Source organism: Serinus canaria, chromosome Z (genome assembly GCF_022539315.1).
Source record: "Serinus canaria isolate serCan28SL12 chromosome Z, serCan2020, whole genome shotgun sequence".
In the NCBI taxonomy this organism is placed as follows: domain Eukaryota; kingdom Metazoa; phylum Chordata; class Aves; order Passeriformes; family Fringillidae; genus Serinus; species Serinus canaria.
The window spans coordinates 72,445,231-72,466,996 of NC_066343.1; the positions used below are offsets into that span (position 1 = coordinate 72,445,231).

The window sequence follows — 21,766 nt, forward strand, 5'->3', positions numbered from 1 at the left end:
TCATGTGGAAGTCTTCACAGAAGCCCTTCACAACCTTTGTGCAGGCAATCCAGCAAAGCTGAGCCTGGTCCAATCAGTTAAAGCACTTGGCTAGCCCACGTCTATCAGCGGGGATGTGCACACACAAGGAGGATGGGAGGTCTTGGCTGCAGTTAGTATCCAAAAGTTCAGGTGATTCACCCGAAGCTCCTCCAGATGATTAAATCTCTTAAGCTAAGCTGGAAATCTCGAGGAAACAAGCATTATCATGCTCGTTCTGTCAGTGGTTATTCCCAGATAGAAGCAGATATTTAAATCCTCAAGTCTTTGCATAAGGTGATATTAGCAGTACTTTGGCACAGGAAAATGGTTTACAAGGACATAAAGCTTTGGCCCAGAAAAATAAGCAAATGAACTTTACAGGTTTCACTTTTACTACTGTAACACTAAAACACAGTTCAGTGCAGGTTGTGTTTGAGTTCAAGGTGATGATTCATCTTGGTTTTTAGATTGATTGAACCTGTATACCCACATCCTCAATCTTTTTTTTTTTTTTTTTTTAACTGGTGCACTGAGGGAATCCACTTCATAAACTCTCATTTTGTTCTTAATTGAATGAACAGCCAGAAGTCTTTCATGTGCATTGCAGCACTTGAGTATCAGTGCTGTAGTTGCCAGGTGTTAGTGGGTGACCCATTATGTGTGAAGTGATGTCCCTTGAGGTGCATTTTGTTGGCTGCATAAGCTCTGGAGGGGAAAAAATAAAAACAAAAACCCGAACCAATCTTCACCTTCCTCTCACTTGTTATCTCTTGCTGGATGATGAACATCCCCTTGGCAGGATTTTTGGTCTGCAGTGCTGACTTTTGTGCCTGCCTTATTAAAGTTTGGCAATGCCTTTTTGTTACCTACTGGATGAGCCTTCTGCTCAGAGGAGTTTCCCCTGTTCCTGGGATGGCACGGCTGCTCTGCCCAGTGAGGATTTCCCTTCAAGAGCTTCCAGGGATAAGGGCTTTCCTGGTCTGGCGCTTTGAGAAAGGAGCTAAGCAACAGTCTCAGCCTAGACAAAAGGCAAACTCGACCTACTATTTATGTAGTTACTTAAACATGATTTAACCTAAATAACGCACACTGTGACTTGGGCAGGGGAGAGGGGGAAGGGGAGGAGAGGAGCTTGTTTCTAATGAGCCAGGAGACAGGACAATTAATTACATATGAAGGACAGATAACTGACAGCAAACTGTCTACAGTAGAGAGAAACAAAATACCGATGTGAACAATTAAAGCATCCATGTGATGGAAGGGTCAGCGATTTCTCATAGAGCAGGCGGCTGGGCACGGCCCCTAGAGAGCCACAGTGGATGCTCGGCTGAGCGGGAGGCCAGGTGGGCAGAGATTTTGGGGTCCTCCACCATCAAAGCTGAGCAGGCATTCCTGAGGCTGACAGGCAGCGCTCTGGGCATTATTTTCATCACATGCGCTTTTGACAGCGGAACTGTTAGCTACTAATCTCAGCAACACGTGTGGCGGGGAGGAGAGCGGGTGAGGCAGCAGAGCAAAGGCTCCACGGGCAATTAGGTACCTGCCTCAGGATGCTGCCAGCCACATGAAGAGGAGCTGAGATGATGGAGGTTTTCCTTCCCCTTTTTTTTTTCTTAAAAGTTGTTAATTTTCCTCACCATCCCCCGGATGTGGAAGCGCAAATCTCAACTGCTGGCAGTTGAATTCTTGGAGGACCATGATCAGAAATTTCCATCCTCTCTGCTCACCCTCCCTTAACTGCAATGAAATCTGACATGACTTGTCACTCACAACACCCCTTTCATCCTCCCCTCTTTGCCGGCCCATCCTGCAGTCAGCCCCTGGCTGTAAAGGTTTGAAGGTAAAGGCCGATGGATTAGCCTAAGGAAGGGCCAAAGGTTAAATGAGCAGGGCTAGCAGCATGCAAAGGGCTACGATTGAAATATTTGCTGAATGCTGACAGGCAGCAGAATAGAGGCAGACAAGTGGCAAATTCTTGTTTTCTCCCCTAATTGAGAAAATATTTTGGGTGGTATTCAGGCAGGCTGCAGATCAAGACAGGGAAAGTCAGCCAGCCAGGGAGGGAAGGATGGGAGGGCTTTAATAAAACCACTGTTCCCACTAAACATTTTCAAAAGCTTTGTGTTTATACTTGCGGAAATCTCTGGAGTCTGAGGCTTACCTTTTGCTTGGTCATTTTTGCCATATAACTGCAGAGCCAAAGTGCTGCCCCTCTGAACTTGACATGTCTCACAAGCAGAATTTGACCAATTCTTGATGTTTTTGCTGCTACAGAAGTCTTTCTTTCATTGAATAGAATGTAGTAGAAAGTTTTGAGTGGGAACGAACCTTCAAGATCATCTTGTTCTGATCCCCTGCCGTGGTCAGGGACATTTTCTACCTGACCAGGTTGCTCCAAGCCCCATCAAATCTTTCTTTGGAAGTCTAGCTTATTGCATGAAGGTGCTACCGTAAAAAATCCAGATGTTGTGAGGATCCATCTCACATTTGCTGGACAGTATATTAATGAGATTTGATGTTATATTGATAAAACATGACAACTACTCAGCCCTCAATTTTATTTGCTTGTAACACGGATAATTCTCAGCTGTGTTTCAAGACCGTGTAATGCATGGTGGCCTTGTGTCTGGACAGGACTGTTACAGTCATCGTGGAAGTGAAGAGAGAGAAATTGAGTTTTTCTGGTGCAGCACGGGTTGACTGCACTGATTTCTGCCTTGGGCCATCCCTCTGGCATTCCATGCTTGCTCTTGGATATTAGTGGGAAGCTCTGGTGGCACTTGTGAGGAGGAAATTCCAGGTTGATGTCACTGAAAGCAGTTCACTCACCTTTCACACCCTGAAATCTTCCTTCAAGGGGTCATTTAATCCTGCAAATGCCCTCTGCTTAAGCCTTCTGCTTTCCCCTTCCCCAAATACTCCTTCAAAAGCTGATAATGTACTGAGAAGGTTTCAATTAATGCAATTTCCTTCTTTCTTAGAAATGTGGTCTTAGTTAAGGAGTCAGGGAGTAGGGGAAGAAAGATGTAAAAAAGAAACAGTTCCTCAAGCCAAATAGCAGCATGAGGGTCAGCAAAGTTTACGTTCCCTTCTAAATGCTCTTGTCATAAAGCTGGGAGGCTGACTTATAAAATGTTTTCTGAAGCATGCCATAACTGCAGCAGAGGAAAGTTTTGGCAGGAGTGTACCCAGTTTGTGGCCAGCAAGTTGTGTTGCATTTGGGCTCTTGGAATCTCATGTGCTCCTTAAAGATGCCCAAGAGGCAGTCAAGAGATTCCTAATAGTCAATATGAGCTTGGTTAAGGCTTCAGTATTTATCAACAGCTCCAAAACTTTATTGTTGAGCAAAAGGAAGGAAAACTTGCCTGGCTTTGTGGATCAGCTTCCAGTGAGGCATGCTGAGGGCTGCCAGGGTTCCATTCTGCTGGCCTTGCACCACAGTTGCTCCTGGAAAGCAGTTCACAGGGTTGGGGCAATATTCCTGATGCTGGAGCAAGGCAAGGGATGATTCTTTTCCTGCCAGTGGCTATGAAGCAGCTGGTGTGTTGGTTGCTCAGCACTGCAGATTTTTGCCTTGATTCAGGAGGCCTGTGATGGGAATCAAGCAGCACAGTAAACACCTTTCAATGGGGAAACTGAGGCACTAACAGAGAGTATGTCCAGGGAAGGGAATGGAGCTGGAGAAGTGGCTGGAGCCCCAGGAGCAGCTGAGGGAGCTGGGGCGTCTCAGCTGGAGCAAAGGAGGCTAGAGGTAACCTTCTTGCTCTGCACAACTCCCTGACAGGAGGGGACAGCCAGGGGGGTCAGGCTCTGCTCCCAGAGAACAGGGACAGGATGAAAGGAAACAGCCTCCAACTGTGCCAGGGGAGGTTTAGATTGAATATTAAAAACTTTCATCACCAAAGGGCTATATCACCACCCCATGAGGGGTTTAAAAGCCTCATGGATGTGGCACTTGGGGACATGGGTCAGTGGTGGCCTTGGCAGTGCTGAGGGAATGGTTGGACTCCATGATCTTTGAGTATTCTCCAACCTAAAACATTCCATGCTTCTGTACCTCTCTCTCTGCATAATGCTCTGTGTCAGCATGAGCTGAAAGTGAAGCCCCTGACTCAATCAGTCATCAAACCATCCTCCTGCCTTTAAATCACGGGTCTGTCTTGACCTTCCCTTACCCCCCTCAGTCTGTGCCTGGGTTGCACAGGGGAGAACAAAGTGATACTTGTTTGCCTCGTCCAAAGAGCTCACTCAAGCAGGTGATTGTCTTGCCTCCTTTTGCAGTCCCAAAACAAAGTGTTGAAGTGTTGTTCTGGGATGTAAAACATCCCATATATTCCCCTGGGACTGGATTTTTGCTTTCTAAGTGCAAGTGGCACTGAAAGGAATAAAGGTCAAAATTGCAGGATAAGGGAAATAATTCCCAGGTGCTGAAATTAGAAGAAAGATGTGAGCACTCATCCTCTGCACTGCTCACAGTGCAGGGAGCAAGGGAGATTTAACAGCTTTAGCTGCAGTCTCTAAAGAGCTGATCTTTCATTTGTAACCCTGCCAGGAAAAAGAAGAAACAAAAAAAAAAAAAAGAAAAAAAAAAGAAAAAAAAGAAAACCCCAAACAAACAAGAGAATGAGAAGTCAATCAAATTCAGTTAAAAACTTGTCATTGTTTATTTGTTTTGGGGATGTTAAGAGGCCAGCACATCTGAGACCAACACAAAACTATGTCTTCCAAGAAAACAGTGTCTTGCAGCAAGGACCATAATTCTCAGCCACGAGCCCCTGTTAACCTCCATTTATCCCTTCTGTGTTGAGCAAGGGAAGTTTGGTTTTATTTAATCATGAATATTTTTAGCACATGTGCCACTTCATGTTCACATGAAGGTTTGGAGTTCTTAATCCAAAGAGTTTTGGACCTCAAAACCCAGGTGTATCCAGCATGCAATCCAAGGAATTGGAAACATAGGTTTTGTGCTTAAAATGAAAGTTAAACTTCCTCAGTTTTGATCTCCCTCCCTTCGAATAAAGGATATGACAGCTCACGCCGTCCTCTGTGAGAAAAGAGTTAAATCTGCAAAGCACTTTGAACCCCAGAGTGATATCATTCATTTTATTTGGTCTGTTCTGGTTTCTAGTCAAAATGAGAGAAACACAAAAAGATCTTGAGTCAGTGCTGCTTTTGGTTTTTTGTTTAAATCTGAAACCCTGACAATGAAAGGGCAGCAAGACAGGAAATATAAACTGAAACAAAAAAGGAGACTTGAAGAAGCCCAAGAGAACTGGAAATCTAAACTTTGCCAGAGTGTCTTCAGTTGTAATGACCTGAAGGTTGAGCTCACCCCAGAGTAGGAAATTGTACTTTTTCTTGCAGCAAAAAGAGGAGAGGTTCTCTCAGGGGACTGATGATTCTGGTCACTTCAAAAGTTCTGATTTTTAAAATAATTCCCATAATACCAGCCTCTTACTATGGAGAGGTGTTTTTTTGTTGTTGTTTTGGTTTTTTATTGTTTTGTTTGTTTGGTTTGGTTTGATTTGGCTTGGTTTTTTTTTTTTTGGTATTTTTTTGGGTGTTTTTTTTTTGTTTTGTTTTTTTGGTTTTTTTTTTTTTTTTTTTTTTTGTAGGGACAGCCAGACCACTTTGGTTATCAATTTTCAGGGGAAACTGAGGCTCACAGCTGTAACTCAAATTGCCACACTTTATTTATATATGTCATTGCTGTTCCAAAAAGCTTACCTTTCACAATTTCCAAGCCAGTCCTTTATCTTTCAGGCTGTTATATTTCTACACAGTTGTCTACTCAGTTGCTCAGGATTTTATATCAAGAAGAACCAGCTTCTGACCAGAAGTTTAGAAATTTGCCTTCTTCACAAAATAAATGTATTTCTTGATTTATTTTTTCCTCACTGTGTTTGTTTTTTAGTACCCAGCAACTCATTTCTCTGAAAGAAAGTAAAGGAGCCTCCTACAAGCCCCATGACACAGAGTTTCAGTCAAGCAGGGACCAAAAACAACTGTGTCTGAGTAAATGTCTTATTTGGGTGTTTGTAATCTGACTCAGCAGCCCAGACCTTGATTTTTATCTTCTCAGAGGATTGGGTGGGAGGAATGGGTAATAACAGTTCAAAGCAGTGCAGCTCCTAACATCTGGGGCTGAAGGGAGGGATGGTATTTTGCAGTAAGGGCTATCAATATCTTGATGTCATTGTTCAGTTGTTTGCCCTGTTGTTGTAACATTTTACAACCAGAAGAGAAGCTCAGATCATCCATGCTTCCTAAAAGACACTTTGCTTGTTTGGAATATTTTAGGAACTACAAATATACTTCATCCTTCCCCCACTGATTTTGCTTCTAACATCTCAAGAAAATACAACCACAAAGCTTGGGTGATAGTGAACATCAAATGTTGGAAAGATGGTGAAGTTACAGTGGAAACTGATAAATTTGATAAGTTTGGTTGGAAAGATGTCTCTCAGACTTTGAATGAAAGCAAAGCAGACCTTTCCCTCCCTAAAAATGTAATTTTTCTGTCAAAGAATAAAAATGCATAGAAATTGGAGTGCTTTTTTGGACTGCAGGCATTCTCAGAAAACCCTAAATTGCTTTTAGGGAATTTAAATGAAAACAAACATGCTGGTTTTGGCTACATTTGGCTAGATAAGAGAGGTCATTTAAGTATTTATTTATTTATTTATTTATTCATTCATTCATTCATTCACTGACACCATTGCTAAAACAAGTCCAAACTGAACATTTCTAAGCATTTGAGTTCCTCCTGCTGCTTTGATTGAGGCCTTTGAAGCTGCAGGCAGACCAGGGAAGAGGCTGGAGCCCTGTCTGCCAGCACTCTGCTTCTCTACCTGGGCTGTTCCCAGCTTCTGCTGGGAATTCAGGAGGTTTTGGTTGTGCTTTGTCTCCTCTGAGGCAGAGTAGGCTGCCTGGACAGCAGCTAGCTATCTCTCCATGCTTGCCGCTGATTTGCATGTGACCATGCTGTTTCCTGTAGTTTTAGATGCAGCTCTAGCAGGAGCACAAAGGCTTAGGTTTAGGTCCAGTCTTACACAGTGGCTTTGTGGCCCACTGTGACTCAGAGTCTTAGGTTTTTTTTTGAACTTCCAAGACAGATGCTGAGAACGGGAAGTTGGGGGTGGCAGATGGCCTTAAAGCACCCCTAAAAGTGAGAATCTGACAAGACCCACTCGTTAAGACAAGCCTGGCAGCCTTGTACTAACCCATAGGCTTTGTGGCAGGGAGATGTGGAATAAAGGGACTCAGGTCTTCATAGAATCATAGAATATCTTGAAATGGGAGGCATCCACAAGGATTGTTGAGTCCAGCTCCTAGCATTGCACAGAACACCCCCAAAAATCACACCATGCTTAAGAGCATTTTCCAAATACTTCCTGAACTCTGCCAGGCTGGTGACTGCTGTCCTGTGGAGCCTGTTCCAGTGCCCAGCTACCCTCTGGGGGAAGAACCTTTCCTGATATCCAACCTAAACCTCCCCTGACACAATTTCATTTGATTCTCTTGCGTCCTGTCACGGGTCACCAAGGAGAATTCAGACCCCTCTGATATCTTTGACCCTTCATACAGATGATGTGTTTGGGCTTCCTTAGCCAGTGAGTGGCAGCTTGTCCCAGAAGTAGTCCCTGAGTGCGTGGCTCCTTTTGCCCACATGTTTGGGCATGATATGGCACTGTGGGAGCTCCTCTTTAAAGGTGACAATTGTCCTTTTTCCTTGTGAGGCCAAGATAAGCAAACACAGCCCTTAAATTTCACCACCAGTGGTCTTGTAGCTGCTGGAGGTGAGTTATCTAGGTCTAGATGGATTCCATAAGCCTGTATTAATCCAATATTTGGATGGAAGAGCTTTGAAGGTGTTCAGTTCTGTTGTATAGAGTCACAGCTGAACACCTCAGGTATGGTAGAGATGATCTTACTATTTGTTTGAAAAACTACTCTCAGGCCCTCCTATAATGAAAAGATTTGTTGTCATTAAACATGGGAGAAGGGAAGGAATTAGAGACAGTGAAAGTGATTATTAAATACAAAAACCTCTCAGAGGGAAGGCAAGTCAAGGACCCCAGAATTTCTCAGTGTCACGCCAATAGTCATGAGAGGACAACATCTTCCCTTGTTACAACATACAGATGCAGAGTACTTTGAAACCTTGCTGCAGAGTGTAAATGTTAAATTATGTGCTTCTGGGATGGCTTCATGCTCAGAAGCTCCAGTTAGAGAGGTGAAAGTTGGTACTTGCTGCTCCTTGACCTGCCAGAAGTGGCATCCTGTTAGTGAGCACATTAGAGGATCTTCTGGGGCTTCCCCTGTGGGCTACAAAATGCCCAGAATCCTCATTTCCTTCACAGGATGAATTAGTTGGTTTTTGTGGAAAACTGTGACCTCAAAGGGGATGCAGTGTTCAGGAGTCAACTTGGATGCTATTAGCTCAGTGTTGATTGCTCCCAGCTCCCGCATCTCAAAATGAAAGTTCAAGAAAAAATAACCCTCCCCTTCCCAGTTTTCCATGCTGCACCGCCTTCCCATTGATTTTATTGCAGTTCATTGTTATCCCTAATGAGAGAATTCCGATTTAATGGAGTGTTGGACAGATTGTAGTCAGCACAATTCCTCTTTCCTTACATTAGCAAGTCCTTTTTTTTAAAAGGAATATCCAAATGGAGGAATCAGATTGATTGCCATCTTGGTGTGCTTTTCTGTTCTCTGGAACACCTTCCTGCAGTAGTAACATCAAATGTAAAGACTGAGGAACTTGACCTGGCAGGTGCCAGCTCTTGGGAATACAAATGTTCAGCTGTAGGAAATATCTCTGTTGCAGCAGCGCTGTGGAAGTAATTAGGCAGAGGATAATGGATGGGCAGCAGTGAGATAGGAGGGGATGACTCCACAGAGGTGCTTCACGGTGAGATCACAAACTACAACAGTGGAGCGAGGATGGGCTGGTGATGTCAGCCAAAACCTGTGGTGAAATTCATCGCCTCACACAGGACTTCTCCCTGGCTGTTCCTGCTTCTATAGGTTCCCAGATACGGAGACCCCTCTGCAGGGTGACTGCAGCAAGTGTTAAAGATGGAAATGCTGCCATGTTTCAGTTTTACGTGAACTACTGGTTTCTGTTTCCCCTGTTACAAAGTATTTTGCATTCACAAAGCACTTCCTTGTTTCTGAGGACTGCAAGTGGGCTGTTTGGGTGGGCAAAGGGTCGTTCTGTAGTAGCAGGCACATGGTGTAAATCTTGGGGTCAGTCTTGTGGTTGTTCTGTGAAGGTCCAGGAGTTGGACTTGATGATCCTTGTGGTTGGTCCCTTCCAACTCAGAACATTCTATGATTTTCTGATTCTTTATTAGGGATCACAATACCAACAGCTGAAAAACTCAGTGCAACATTTCCTTGGGAGCAACCCTCACCACACTCTGCATGTTGCTTCCCTACACGTACAAATGCAGGTGTAGATAAATGGGGATCTTAAGACAGACCAGAGTCATGAAGATCAGTGCTTGCAAGTAGAGGAATGATCATGAGTGAAAGCATTCCATTTCTTCAGTTTTGTTCTGCTGGGTCAGGCTGCAATGGAAAAACACAATCTTGAATCAGAAGGTACTGCCTTCAGGAGGATCGTCTCCCCTGCTCTGTGTTTGGGAAGGACTCAGACGTAGGCACATGGCTAATCCAAGCACTCCTTCCCTAGCAGTCTGTGCAACACCTTTCCCTCTGGGCAGCATCTGTGCCCAAACACAACCCTTGGAAAGGGGAGGTCTGCTCTTCCTCCCCAGCCGCCTCTCCCTGCAGGGGATTCCCCTGCATGATCTCATGCAGCTCTGGTGGTAATTATCATCATCTCATGGCTCAGTGGGGTTTGCCTCCAGAGGAACCAGCCGTATGGCTTTTGGCACCCATCTGCACAGGTATGCAACATCTCACTAAAAGTTAAAAAAAATAAAAGAGAAAAACAAAAATCAGTAAAAGGTGTTGAAAAAGTAGTTTTCTTACTCCCTTTTTCACTCTGCTGTTTAAATAGCTTTGTAGTTGTCTGGTTTAGAAAACTATTTCTCAGGCTAATCTATTTCTTTTTTTAACCTTGAAGTTTTCATTTCAGCTTGAAAAACAAACATCACTTCTGTTTTGCCCACAGACTTACTCCCACCCTGCCACAATGTTTTGTGATGGCAAGCCATGCAGTTCCTTGAGCCATCCTCTTTCCTTTTTCCCTTTTCAAAAAGATAAAAAACAAAAATCCCTGCTGTCTGCACTTTCCAGGCACGATTTTTTTAAAGATGCAGTGTGAAAATAATGGTGTATTTTAGGAAAACTTTATATTTTTCTTTTCTCATGTCTTTATTGCCACTGTCTTTCTTTATTTTCCTCTGGTTTTGCAGGGTCAGGAGCTTGGGAAGTTAAGGTGCATCAAAATCCAATGCAACTTCCCCCCCCCAGCTCATAGTCCCATCTCCCCTTGCTCTAGCCTATGCTACTATAGGAAAAAATAAGGTGACTTGGAGAGTTAAAGAAAATCTTAGCCCAGCATCACAGTCCTCATTTCCTGAAGAATCTGCCAGCCCAGTTCAGGAGATGAGGATCTCCCTTTTCCTCCTCTGGCTTGATGGCTCTCAGTGTGAATCTCCTTGCTGGAGTGTGGTGCCTCCTTGCCAGGAGAGCAGCACATGGATTGATCTTTGTGAACAGGTTAAATAAACAGGGCTATGTTTGGGTTAATTGTCACTGGTTCTACTGCTCTCCATTACTGATCTATCTGGGAGCCTGGCCAAGGAGCAGATGTGAGAGACAGCATCATCACCTCCCTCACCGTCTTCATTGTGTCTGGATTTATCTTTTTTCTTTTCCTTATTCCCCCCCACCTTTATCTTGTATTTTATTTTATTTTCTTCTTTTTTCTTTTTTTCTTTTTTTCACTATTTTTGTTTTTCTCTTTGGCTGAGCAAATAGGCCAGATGGCAGTGAGAGGAACAGACAACAAGTGAGCCATGGCATATGGGCAGCCTGTTTAATTTCAGCTCCTGTTGGGAAGTGGCTTGCAGGGAGATAAGTTACAAAAGCAGAAGAGGAGGAGGAGTGTGTGTTGCCGGGGAGGGGCAGGAGGAAGGGAAGACCCTTTTTGAGATGAAGCAGCCCAGCTGAGAGGAGTCCAGGGCACAGGGGACTGAAACCTTGGCTGCATTCCTGACACAAAGCAGTAAATTAGCTGTTTCCGAGTCAGTTAGTGCAGGAAGTCTTGTTGGCTGCACATGGGAAGGAGAGATGGGGATGTCTGCCTCAAACAAGGAGGAGGAGGAGGAGGAGAAGATGTCTCCGATTTCCATCTCACTCCCCCTGTCCCAGGCAAGCTCCAGCCAGGTTTAGGACCTGGGATGTGGAGGTTTTTTTGCCCAGCTGCAGAAGAGGAGTCGTGCTGCCTAGATGGTTTTTTTCCTTTGCAAATAGGATTGTGTATGTTTTGCTCCTATGGGCATCAAAGTGAGATCACCCACTAAATAGTCCTTTGAAGCAAAAGGCATAGCTTTTAAAGTTTTGAAACAAAACAAAAAGTTGACACAAAACAAAATTAAAGGCAGCTTAATAACAATGTAGTAGACAGTGATTCTCCTTTCCCCTTCACTTCTGTTTTGGCCTTCTTTTTTCTCTGTCTCAATTTACCTTTTGGATTCAATGTGCAAGCTATCAGTTTCTGGCTATCTATTCACATTGTTCATGCATTTTGGATTTTGTTGACTAAGACCAAAGGGAGTCTTGCCTTAAATGTGTCCTAAAAGATTTAGGAAGAAAATTAGAGGGAATTGCACTGAATTATAGATATGTGAGACTTCCTGTCTTTGTGTTGAAGTACTCAGACTTTGGTAGAGAGTGAGGAGAGGTAGGTGTATTTTTCTTACTTTTTGTAAATGTGTTGCTTTTGAATCTCAGCTTCATTTAAATGTAGTTCAAAATGGCTACACAATTTAGGAACTTGAGAAGTCTTACTCCTGCTTAGTGGGTTTGGTGTTCCTTGGTAAGTGTTCTCAACACCTTAATTCTAGGGGTTTTCTTAAAAAATACCCATTTTGGCCAACAACATCATAATTATGTTCTGTTTGCTCCTCTTTGATGGGAACAAGCATGGAATCCCAATACAATCGTCACACACATGGACCATTTGGAGCTCTGTCCATGTTATCAGCATCCTACTGGTGGGTGGGACTCCATCTCGATGTGCCCATGCCTGAGATTCAGCTGTGAGCTCCATGCTTGAGCTTGCCAGGGTGGGAAAACTGTACAAACCAATTAGCTCTGGAAATCCTGATTCTGTTGGTAGGATGCAGATGATCCTGGGCAGCAGTTGCGTTCTAAGCCTGCACAAAGAACTTTTTATATGGTTTTAATTCTGCAGAGAAGTTTTTATTCACTAGAGATTCTGCAGAGAAATGATAATGCATCACTGGCTTGGTGGAGCAGAATTTTAACTTACAGCTCAGGCCTTCCTCCACTGATTAGTTTTAACATGAAATAGAAACACAAGCCTGTGATTTATTGGTGAAATATTTAAGATAGATTGTTAAATTATTTAAATAGCAGAGTTTAAAGCAGGCAAGATAAAACAAAACAAAACACAAAAGGCAGTTCATCCAAATAAGAGCTCAGTTTTCCTGAATTTGAAAACCGTACATTTAGACTCACTAGTTATCTGAAAAAAAAGTTTCCACTTATATTACACTCACAAAAAAAGCCTAATTTTGAATCTTTTTCCATTTGATCCCTGCAGACTCTGTTTCATCTGCAATGCTAGTAATTGTTGCAGCCTCCATAATTTCCTGGCATTCATCTAGCACATATTTGGGCACTCACCCACACTGGATGTAGTTTTCCTCTACAAATGCTACTGGAGAGGTTTTTTGACTTACTGTTGGTAAACAAGGTGAGGACTGCTCCAGTTTTCTTGCCTGGGTTTGGACATCACCCCATCCTGTCTTGCCCTTAGAGGTGACCTTCCATCCTACCTCAAAAAAGCTGTTTGTTTGCATCTGCTGCATTTGTCTTTGCCCAGTTGCCCTCTTGCATCTGGATGACCTTGCCACAGAGTAAAATTTGAGATCTCTTCTCAAAGGAGGAGACAGAGGTCATACTTTTGGTCTTCAAAGAGTCCAGAGGGGTCACAATAACCGTGTAGTCTTGTGAAAGTGAATAAGTGGGAATAGGCATATTTTGTGGACCCTTAACATTCATTTAATAGAATCACAGAACAATATGGGTTGGAAGGGACCTTAAAGATCATCTGGTTTCAACATCCTGCCATGGGCAAGGGCACCTTCCACTAGACCAGGTTGCTCACAGCCCCATCCAACCTGGCCTTGAACACTTCCAGGGATGGAGCCTGCACGATTTTTCTAGGTTTTTTCCCCCTAATTTTGAGATAAAATATATGGGACTTGCTGCATCCTGTGGAACACTTAATGTTTTCAGTTTCTGTTTGTCTAAGGTTCTCCAAATTTGAGAACGCTTTCTCACTTCTTCAGCCATGTCTGTTCTGAATGTCAGATCAGTGTGACACATGAAAAGCACAGGTGATTAGGCTTTGACATGTCTTCAGTAAAAACTCATGGGAAATGTGCATCAAGACCCATAGATATCTTTGAAAATTTCAGTCCTTTCTCTTCATCTGCTTACATTTCAGCACAAAAAGAGAAATATTTTTCAAGTCTGACCTCCTCTAGCAAGCCCTTCATCTTGGACTAAGCATCTGAGAAGGAGAAAACTTTCAAGGTCTTATTCTTTTAAATGTGGCAGCTGAAAAAAAAGATAATTAGGACAGGCAAATCCAAACAGTACTTTTGCAAATGGCATTTTTTTTTTCCCTGTGTATGTCTATATTATACTTTTCCACCTGCCTTCAAAGGGAAGCTGATAAAAAGGATTTGCTTGGCCTTTTTGTTGCTGAAGGGGGAAGGGTGCAATTTTTGTGTAGTGCTGCAAGACAGATTCTGCAAGTGAAACTACCCCAGCAGGGGCAATCCTGCCCGGAGGGGACAACTCCAGGGACTGAAGCAGATTTTCTTTTTTTTTCCTTTGCCCTCCTTTGTGGATTTGTTGTGCTGTGGGACCAAGTCTTTTATGGCATGTTAGGAGTGGGGTTTATGGAGCAATCAACTCCATCAGCAGTAGTGGCAATCACATAATGCTTTGGTCTTTTGTAATAGATTTTGTGTGTATGAGCTGAAAGTATAGCCAGGAGGGAAGGGGATGTGAAATGTTGTCTTTTTTTTTCCCTTTCCTTTTTTTTTTTTTTTTTTTTTAAGTTGGAAAGAGTCTGTCTGAGTTCCTTTATGCTTTTCAAGCTCAGGGATGAGAGAGAGAGAGTGTACGTGTGTGCGTCTGTGCCCATACAGTCGCTCAAGTGGGAAAAAACCCCGTTTGCAGTTCACACAGGAGGAATTTCTGATGGAGACAGCAGTGCTAAGCAGAAAGGCACATCCTGATCTCTAGCAAGTGAGGGGCACGCTGGCGGACACACGCACACAACACATACTCTCCAGGCACTCTGCATAATGCGTGCAAAGCGCTGCCCTTTAATGAACGTAACCTATGGTGGCTGGGATGCAGCCGGCCAGACCTCACCATTAATAAACTGGGAACATTCTTCTCCTTTTTAGTCCCTTTCAATGCCAGCCCTGCGTTTTGATCTCCCTTGAATGCTGCTCCCCCTCATTTGGGGCTCCAATTCTGAGAAGATTTGGCGCATTGTTTGAGGTCGCAGGATGTCGGATTGATTTCGGAGCTTTTGTATTGACTCCGGGCTCCTGAATGAAGCTGTCATGTGTGTCTGTGGTTGGCTAGCAGGCTGTCCGGCTGCAAGCTGTGCCTTCCTTTGTTGTTTAGGCCTCATTGAGCTGAGGGAAGAGGCTCATTTCAGGGTGATTTACCACCACCCAAACACCAGCTGTCTGTTGTACTGCTGCTTGCCTCCACCTTGGATTCAGTTCTTGTTTCCCTTCCTTTCCCCCCTTCTCTCCCACTCTACCACTGTAGGCACTTGGGTACTGGTTCTTCAAAATGTGTGGATCACCCTGACAGAGCAGCAAAAAAAACATAACAAACACTGAATGTGTTGTTCTTCCTAATGGTGTTTATGCAGCCAGGGGGATTTTTAGAGTTTGCTGTTGCAGTGCCATATATAGACTCAAAGAATGACATCCCATGTTGGAAGGGACTCACAAGGATCATTGAGTCCAAGTCCTGGCCCTGCATAGGACAGCCCCAAGGATCACACTGTGTGCCTAAGAACCTTGTCCAAATGCTTTTTGGACTCTGTCAGACTTGAGGCCTTCTCTGGGGTGGTTCCAGTGCCCGACCACCCTCTGAGTGGTTGTGCCAGATCCCTAGGGAAAAAGCTGCTTCCATGATTTTCAATTGCTGTTGCTCAAAATAGAAAAAGGCTAATGAAAACCAAGCAGGTTAGAGCCCAGCTGGACCTGTCAGCTTCTGCAAGGTGCATGGCACAGTGCTAAGCCAAGCCCACCTCTGGAGCTGAGCTTTCCGGCCACAGACTTGGAAGACAGGATCCTACTGTTAATCCCAGCCAGCAACTCCAGAGCACAGAGCCTGGCAGCTCCCTGGAGGCCGGCTGGTGCCATGTGCCTCGTGTCTGACTCCTTTAAGCGGGGCTGGCAGCTCCACACGGGATGGCTCTGGGCAACGCCGCAGTGATTTGTGTGTGCCCTGCGCCTCCCCTGGAGCTGCTGGCGTGAAACGAGTTGTGACCGACCCTCATTTGACTTCTGGGTGATGCAGTTCAGTTTTTCTCAACCACAGGCTGTTAAAACTGGCAACTGCTCAGCTCCTGTCACCCGCGCAGCTGAGATAATTAAGCCTGTTACTATTATTACGGGTTTTTTTTTTTCTTTTTCTGCAAACTTTGGCCAACTGCTGGAGCCCATGGTGCAAGGAGGTGGGTGAGGCCAGCCAGATTCCCTGTAAGAGGTGGATAACAGGACATATGTCAAGGAGCCTTCTTGCTCTTTTGCCTTGGGAAGGGTGATGTCTGGCAGTGGATGTGAATCAGCAGAAGGCAAAGCAATCTTCCCTGTTGGAAAACCTTGTGCCTACCTGCTTCTAAACAATAGCACCTCATGTTATCAAAAAGCCAGGAAACACAGAAATTATTCTCAATGAATTAAGACTTTGGTCTACACCCAGTCAGATGAGGCTGCTCTCTTTTTGGTGCTCTCTCTTTCCCCTGTGAGCATCAAGCACTGCTGGACGAAGGAAGGAGGGAAATATTAGGAGGCAACAACCACAGCAGGATAGCCCCAGCGAGGTGTTTTAATTTCTTAACGAACTCCTTGGGCACTAGAAACTGTAAAATAACATACAGATAAACAAACAAAAACTCACTAACCCTTAGCACCCTGTAGGGCTCTGTTTCAGATCGCTGAATAAAAGCTGAAGTTGCACATGCATGTTTAATGTAACACAAGGCATGTGCTGTGGAAAAGCATGCTTTCCTCTAATCTGGTTCCAGACAGAAGCATCCAAACAGAAGCCCCTTTCCCTATCCCCACTGAACTGCTTGGTGTATGTGAGGAAACCCCTGAATGACAAGGCCTCCATCTGCTCTGGAACAGAGTTGCGACTGGCTGCAAATGTTGTCCATATGCTTTTTTTTTTTTCCCTTTTGCCTTTCAACTTAGCTGCCTAATGTTAGACACCTATCTGCAAATTAATCATCTGCTCATAAGGAGCTTTCCTAAAATAAGGTGGAGGTAGTAGCTCATTCATCCAAAGCACATTAAGAGAGGTGCATCTGCAGCTGGAAAAGGAGGTGGGATTATTTATCAGTGCATTACTTTCATTTGGGTTTTCTTAGGGAATTGAAGAGCCCCTTCATTCTTGTCAGAGGAAAGCAAAAAAACTCTGAAGTTTTGGGTTCATATTTCCTTTGTACTCTTGATTTTCCAGGAGGTTATGGGCAACATCTTGTGATGTCTCTCTGTCAAATAAAACTGGTGATACTTCTTTTTGGGCAGGAGAATATGGCCATGGTCTGCCATGAGCTCAGGTGGCATTAGACCCATAAGAAGGGTCTAAAAATGGGAGGTTTTTTCCCTTGGCTTGTGATTAAAGAAGGGTTGGATTATCTTATTTGACATAACATCTTTGCAGTGGACAGTGGGATAAGCTGACCACCTATGAGACATATAGTTTCCTTACCACAAGTGTATGTTTATGCTATAGCCTCCCCAAGGCATCCAGTGGCCTTTTGGGAAATGTGTGAGTCTTTTTCTAGTTCTTTTTATAGTTCCAACTTGTCTCATATGCTGTGGGGTGTCTGGAAGATACTCTGTGGTTAGCCAAAGGGATCTGTCCCTGTGCCTCTGTTTCCTCTCTCTAACACAGCATTTTAATACACTTGCTTTAACTTACAGTTTAAGCACTTCTTTCTGAGGAAAAAAAAAAAAATACTTTAATAGATTACAGACCAGTTGTTGAAGGACTGTAGCAACGGGGCAAGAGTGAAACACCTTTCACAGATGGGAGTCATAGGCAGAGGGGGCCAGCTGGAAGAAGTCCCCTGAAAACCTCAGAGTTTGCCAGTTTGTAATCAGCAGCCCAAACATAAGGCATTTTGGGTAGTTATCAGATTAGGTATCAGTACAACCTTTTCAGTGTCGAAGTTTTTCCCCAGCTTCTGTTTTGGAAAAAGAAAAAAAGATATTTTCTGCACATTATCTGACCTTGCTGAGATTTGTGAGATGCTGAGCTCACCAAGTAAGAGACCTCTCCACACCTGGCAGGTTGCAGACTCTCCCAAGGTGACCAAAAGTTTATCTGCCTGTTTTTAATTCCTGCCCCCAAGGGTCATCTCTCTGCTGTGCCCTGACATTGAGCAATGGCTGCAATGCCTTTTAATTGTGCCCTTTCCCTTCCTCATCATTTAGGGCAGAGCACTTCCACTTGGCTAAACTCACTGACTGTGTTGGGATCTTCTTTTCTGTATAAATTAATCCTGCTGAAATCTCATGACTCTTCATGGCTGAACATGAGCAGATTGTCCCTCCATTCCCCAGCAGATGCCAAGAGTGTTTATTTTTCAGCTGTGGACAGCAAAAGTCTGGAAGTAGGCAATGTCTTTGTGTGCATGCCTATGGAAAAACAAGTAATTGTGATGCATTTGTGGAGACTTCACTGGCTCATTTTGACCCCACACAGTTTAAATTCAAGCAGCATTTTGACCAAGTCTGGAATCCTACTTCCTTTCTGCCATGGTGATTTATCAAGATGTTCAGGTTTGATAAGCAACAAAAATACTTTGGTGAAGAACCAAAGTGACAAATAATCCCCAGAAAAGAGCCCTGTTAACATGAGTAACCTTGCTGCTTGGATCATATTCAGTCAGTCTGATGGGTTTTCAACAAAAGTAAAGGTGTCTGAGGTCAGCTTCTATCTCAGACTGCTGGTTACAGGTAAAAGGAGAATGAGTGGACTCTGTTTCTTTGCAAATCTCTGTTGGTTTGAGCGTCAGTCCCTGGAAGTGTCCAAGACCAGATTAGACAAAGCTTGGAGCAACCTGTTGAGGGGAATATGTCCCTGCCCATGGCAGCAGGTAGAACAGGGTGATTTCTAAGGTCCCTTCCAACCCAAACATTCTATGAGTCTATGTCACAGACATTGCAGAGTCTGCACCAGCAGTGTTAGGTGAGAGTGTGCTCTTGGATTCCTGGCACGGGTTTACCATGGGTGATGTGGACCCATTGTTCTACTGAGAGCAAGTCTCTCCTGAAGGCTTTATTTCCCCAAATCTGGGCACATCAGAAGCAAGTAGGCATTAATTTGGTAAAGGTGAACAGAAGAGGTAGTGTATGAGCTTTTCCACAAGTCACTGCTGTTTGTTATTCGTACTGGGTGGGTATGCTAGACATGTTTCTGTTCATGCAAGTGTATGAAAACCATGGGGTAAAATAACATGTTTCTTTTCAGCTTTGCTTTCCCACTGTTGTTTTCCACACACCTTGCCTTCCTTCTGCCCCTGTATGACTTCCCTAATGTTGGGATATTATCCCTTGGGGAAGTCTTCTTGGCAGACTGGGAGCTCCCCCTCTGAGAAAGTGAACCTCCCAGCAGCACAAGAAGAGTCCACAGTCTGCTCTTTCTTCCCCTGCTCCTGATCACAAATACAAGCCTCTTAGTTTTCAGTGGTTCAGATTGTGCTGATGTTTTTCCTTCCTTATCTCTTATAGGGAAAAGTCATTGGAGATTCAAAACTGCTTATGAGTTGTGGTTGCAGAAAAGGGAAAAATTCTCAAGTGAAAGACTCAGATCAGGTCAGTCAATATGTACCTTAACTGGTGAAATCTAAGAATGTCTCAATGTCTGGTGGATTTGATATGCGTTGTTGCATATCAGAATTCCTGGACACAAACAGAGTCCTTGGCATGATTGACAATGGTACAACATTAATGTTTTTGTGTTTGTTACTTGTAGAAAAACCCTCAAGCAAGGTTGGGGATTCATTGCACTAGGAGATGTGAATTCCCTAGTCTGGCTTATTCCCATCTGGTTTATTTATTCATGAATTCTGTTTCTTTATAAGAATCCACTCCAGGCAATGCCTGTCTTAAAGAACATTGCTTTTCCTTGCTGGCTAAATGCATGCAACCTTTGGTCTCCTACTGTAGCTGCCTGGATGGGTGGTAGCTCATTGCATGCTTTTGTTCTGAAGTGACACCATCACAAGGGCATTCTTTATTGGGGTTCCTCATGACATTTGTTCACAAACCGATGGCCAGGTTTCAATATTCATTACTTGGAATGAATGGCCCCTTATTCTAAAATTGGTCAAATTGACATTGGTGGGATCACTGGTAGGGTTCAGTAATTGCAAGTGAGATGGACTGTGCTTGGAATAACAGCCAGCTGGTGGTCTCTTCCTTCCCCCTACCTCTTGGCACTTATTTAGACTAGCCAAGTTCATCCAATGCAATTTTTTTTTTCAGTCCTTATGGCCTCCTTTCTTTGTAGCTAAAGATGAGTTTGAATCTGGAGATCATTTTTTCCAAAGATGAAACAAAATTTGGTTTGAGCATAAACATTTTATAAAATCAGGTCACCCAATGTTAAATGTGGCAGAGTGAAGAAACTGGTCTCAATTACCAAATAACTTTGCTCTCTAATGTATCTTGAGGACAGCCTGTGACTGGGTTTAGACCTGGGGCAGATTCCAACTGTGTCCATGAATTTCCAGAAACTCCTGATAGTTTCCTGAAGGGAAAAAGAGATGAATTATCAGAAAGAAAAGCGTTTTTCACCTTCAACATGCCTGTTTGTCAACTTTAATTAATAATAGTGTCTCAAAGCCTTGCTTTGTTAATGTTTGAGATTTAAGAACAGATCTATCTTATCTATAAACCTATCCATCTATCAATATACCTGCTCTGCAGTATTCTTTGTTGTGAGGAATGTTGGTCACACTTACAAATTCTTTTTAGAATTAAGTCTTTCATTGGTTTGCTTTGTTTTTGCTTAGGTGCTTTTATTAGAATTTTCAAATTAACAAATTAATTGTTATGAGCTATATCATCAATTTACCATCAAGACAAGGATTCATTCTACTTCTCTTTAAAAGACTAGCTTCCCATTCTCTCAAAGCTTAATATTCTCATTTTGAGGTTCTAACACATCAGGGGGAAATTAATTTAGAAATAAGCACTCTTACTAATCTTAATCTTTTACATTTTGATGTACTCTGGTTGAATTATTTTAGGGGGACCAGAACACCGTTAAAGCTCTGGTAGAATTGATTAGAGATCAAGTTGGAAGATTTTGATTGCAGAGAGGTTTTACAAAGCAATATCTCTAGCAAACCCTGGGTAGTAGACCTCAAACTCACAAATAGAAGTATTTTAATTAGAGTGTAGGCAACAGTTTTCAGAGGGGAAAAAAATATCCTATTTTCTTTGATGGTTTCTGGAACAGTGATAAAATATTTTTTGTGTTCAGTTACTTCCTGAAATCTTATTTTTGATGCCTGATGATGTGTTGACCATATCAGTACTTCTTTATTTGCTGTATCAACATAAACTGTTGGGCAAGTGCTTGCTTCAGAGGCTGTAAAGCTCATTCTTCATGCTCCTGGCAGGGTCCTGTCTATATTTCAGGGGATAGGAGGTAGATGGAGAGGAAGCTAGTAGAGGAGGGTGGGTGGCAGTGTGGAACATTTGTCTGTGAATGCAGGACCTCAGCTCAGCGTATAAATTATCCCCTGGGCCTTGTAGATAAACACAGACTTCTATGGTGACATCGGCTGGGAAAGGCAAACACTTGCCGATGATTGTAGGCTAATCCTCCAGGACACTAATTGCCAGAAAACCAAGGAAGCATTTTTTTAGGAGCAGCTTGTTTCACTTTGTGAAGGGGAAAAACAGTACACTGGATTTAGTTTTGTTTGTAGAGCTCTACCCCTACCTCCTGCACCCTGTCTCAGATTGTAAAGATTTACCTTCATTACTGTTATTGTTGTTGGGACCTTTTTATTTTTCTTCTTTTTGTTTTTTTCCCTACGTTGCTTTGTGTTTCACTCTGGTGCCTCTGTAAAGTTTTATGAAAATGCAACTTTGTTTTCATTTGCATGAATATATGAATTAACAGATATGTGGTTTTTGTACCATTAGGTATTTAAAGGCTTGGTTTTAAAGTCACCAACTACTTTTCAGCTGAAATTTTTGTGAAAGATGAAGAGCTTATTTTT

The 21,766-nt window shown here is 43.3% G+C and overlaps 1 protein-coding gene across 3 annotated transcripts in view; it reads left to right on the top strand.

Annotated features, from left to right (window-relative positions):
- Positions 1-21,766, top strand: part of SETBP1 (SET binding protein 1) — a 244,904-nt gene that overhangs the window by 31,786 nt on the left and 191,352 nt on the right. Inside the window, exon 3 of one of the 3 annotated variants that reach the window (XM_018920063.3) lies at positions 19,260-19,343. The exons of the other annotated variants lie outside the window; for them this stretch is intronic. Within the exon in view, the coding sequence (XP_018775608.2) occupies positions 19,260-19,343 (84 nt within the window). The remainder of the gene's footprint in view (positions 1-19,259; positions 19,344-21,766) is intronic. 3 annotated transcript variants of the gene reach the window in all.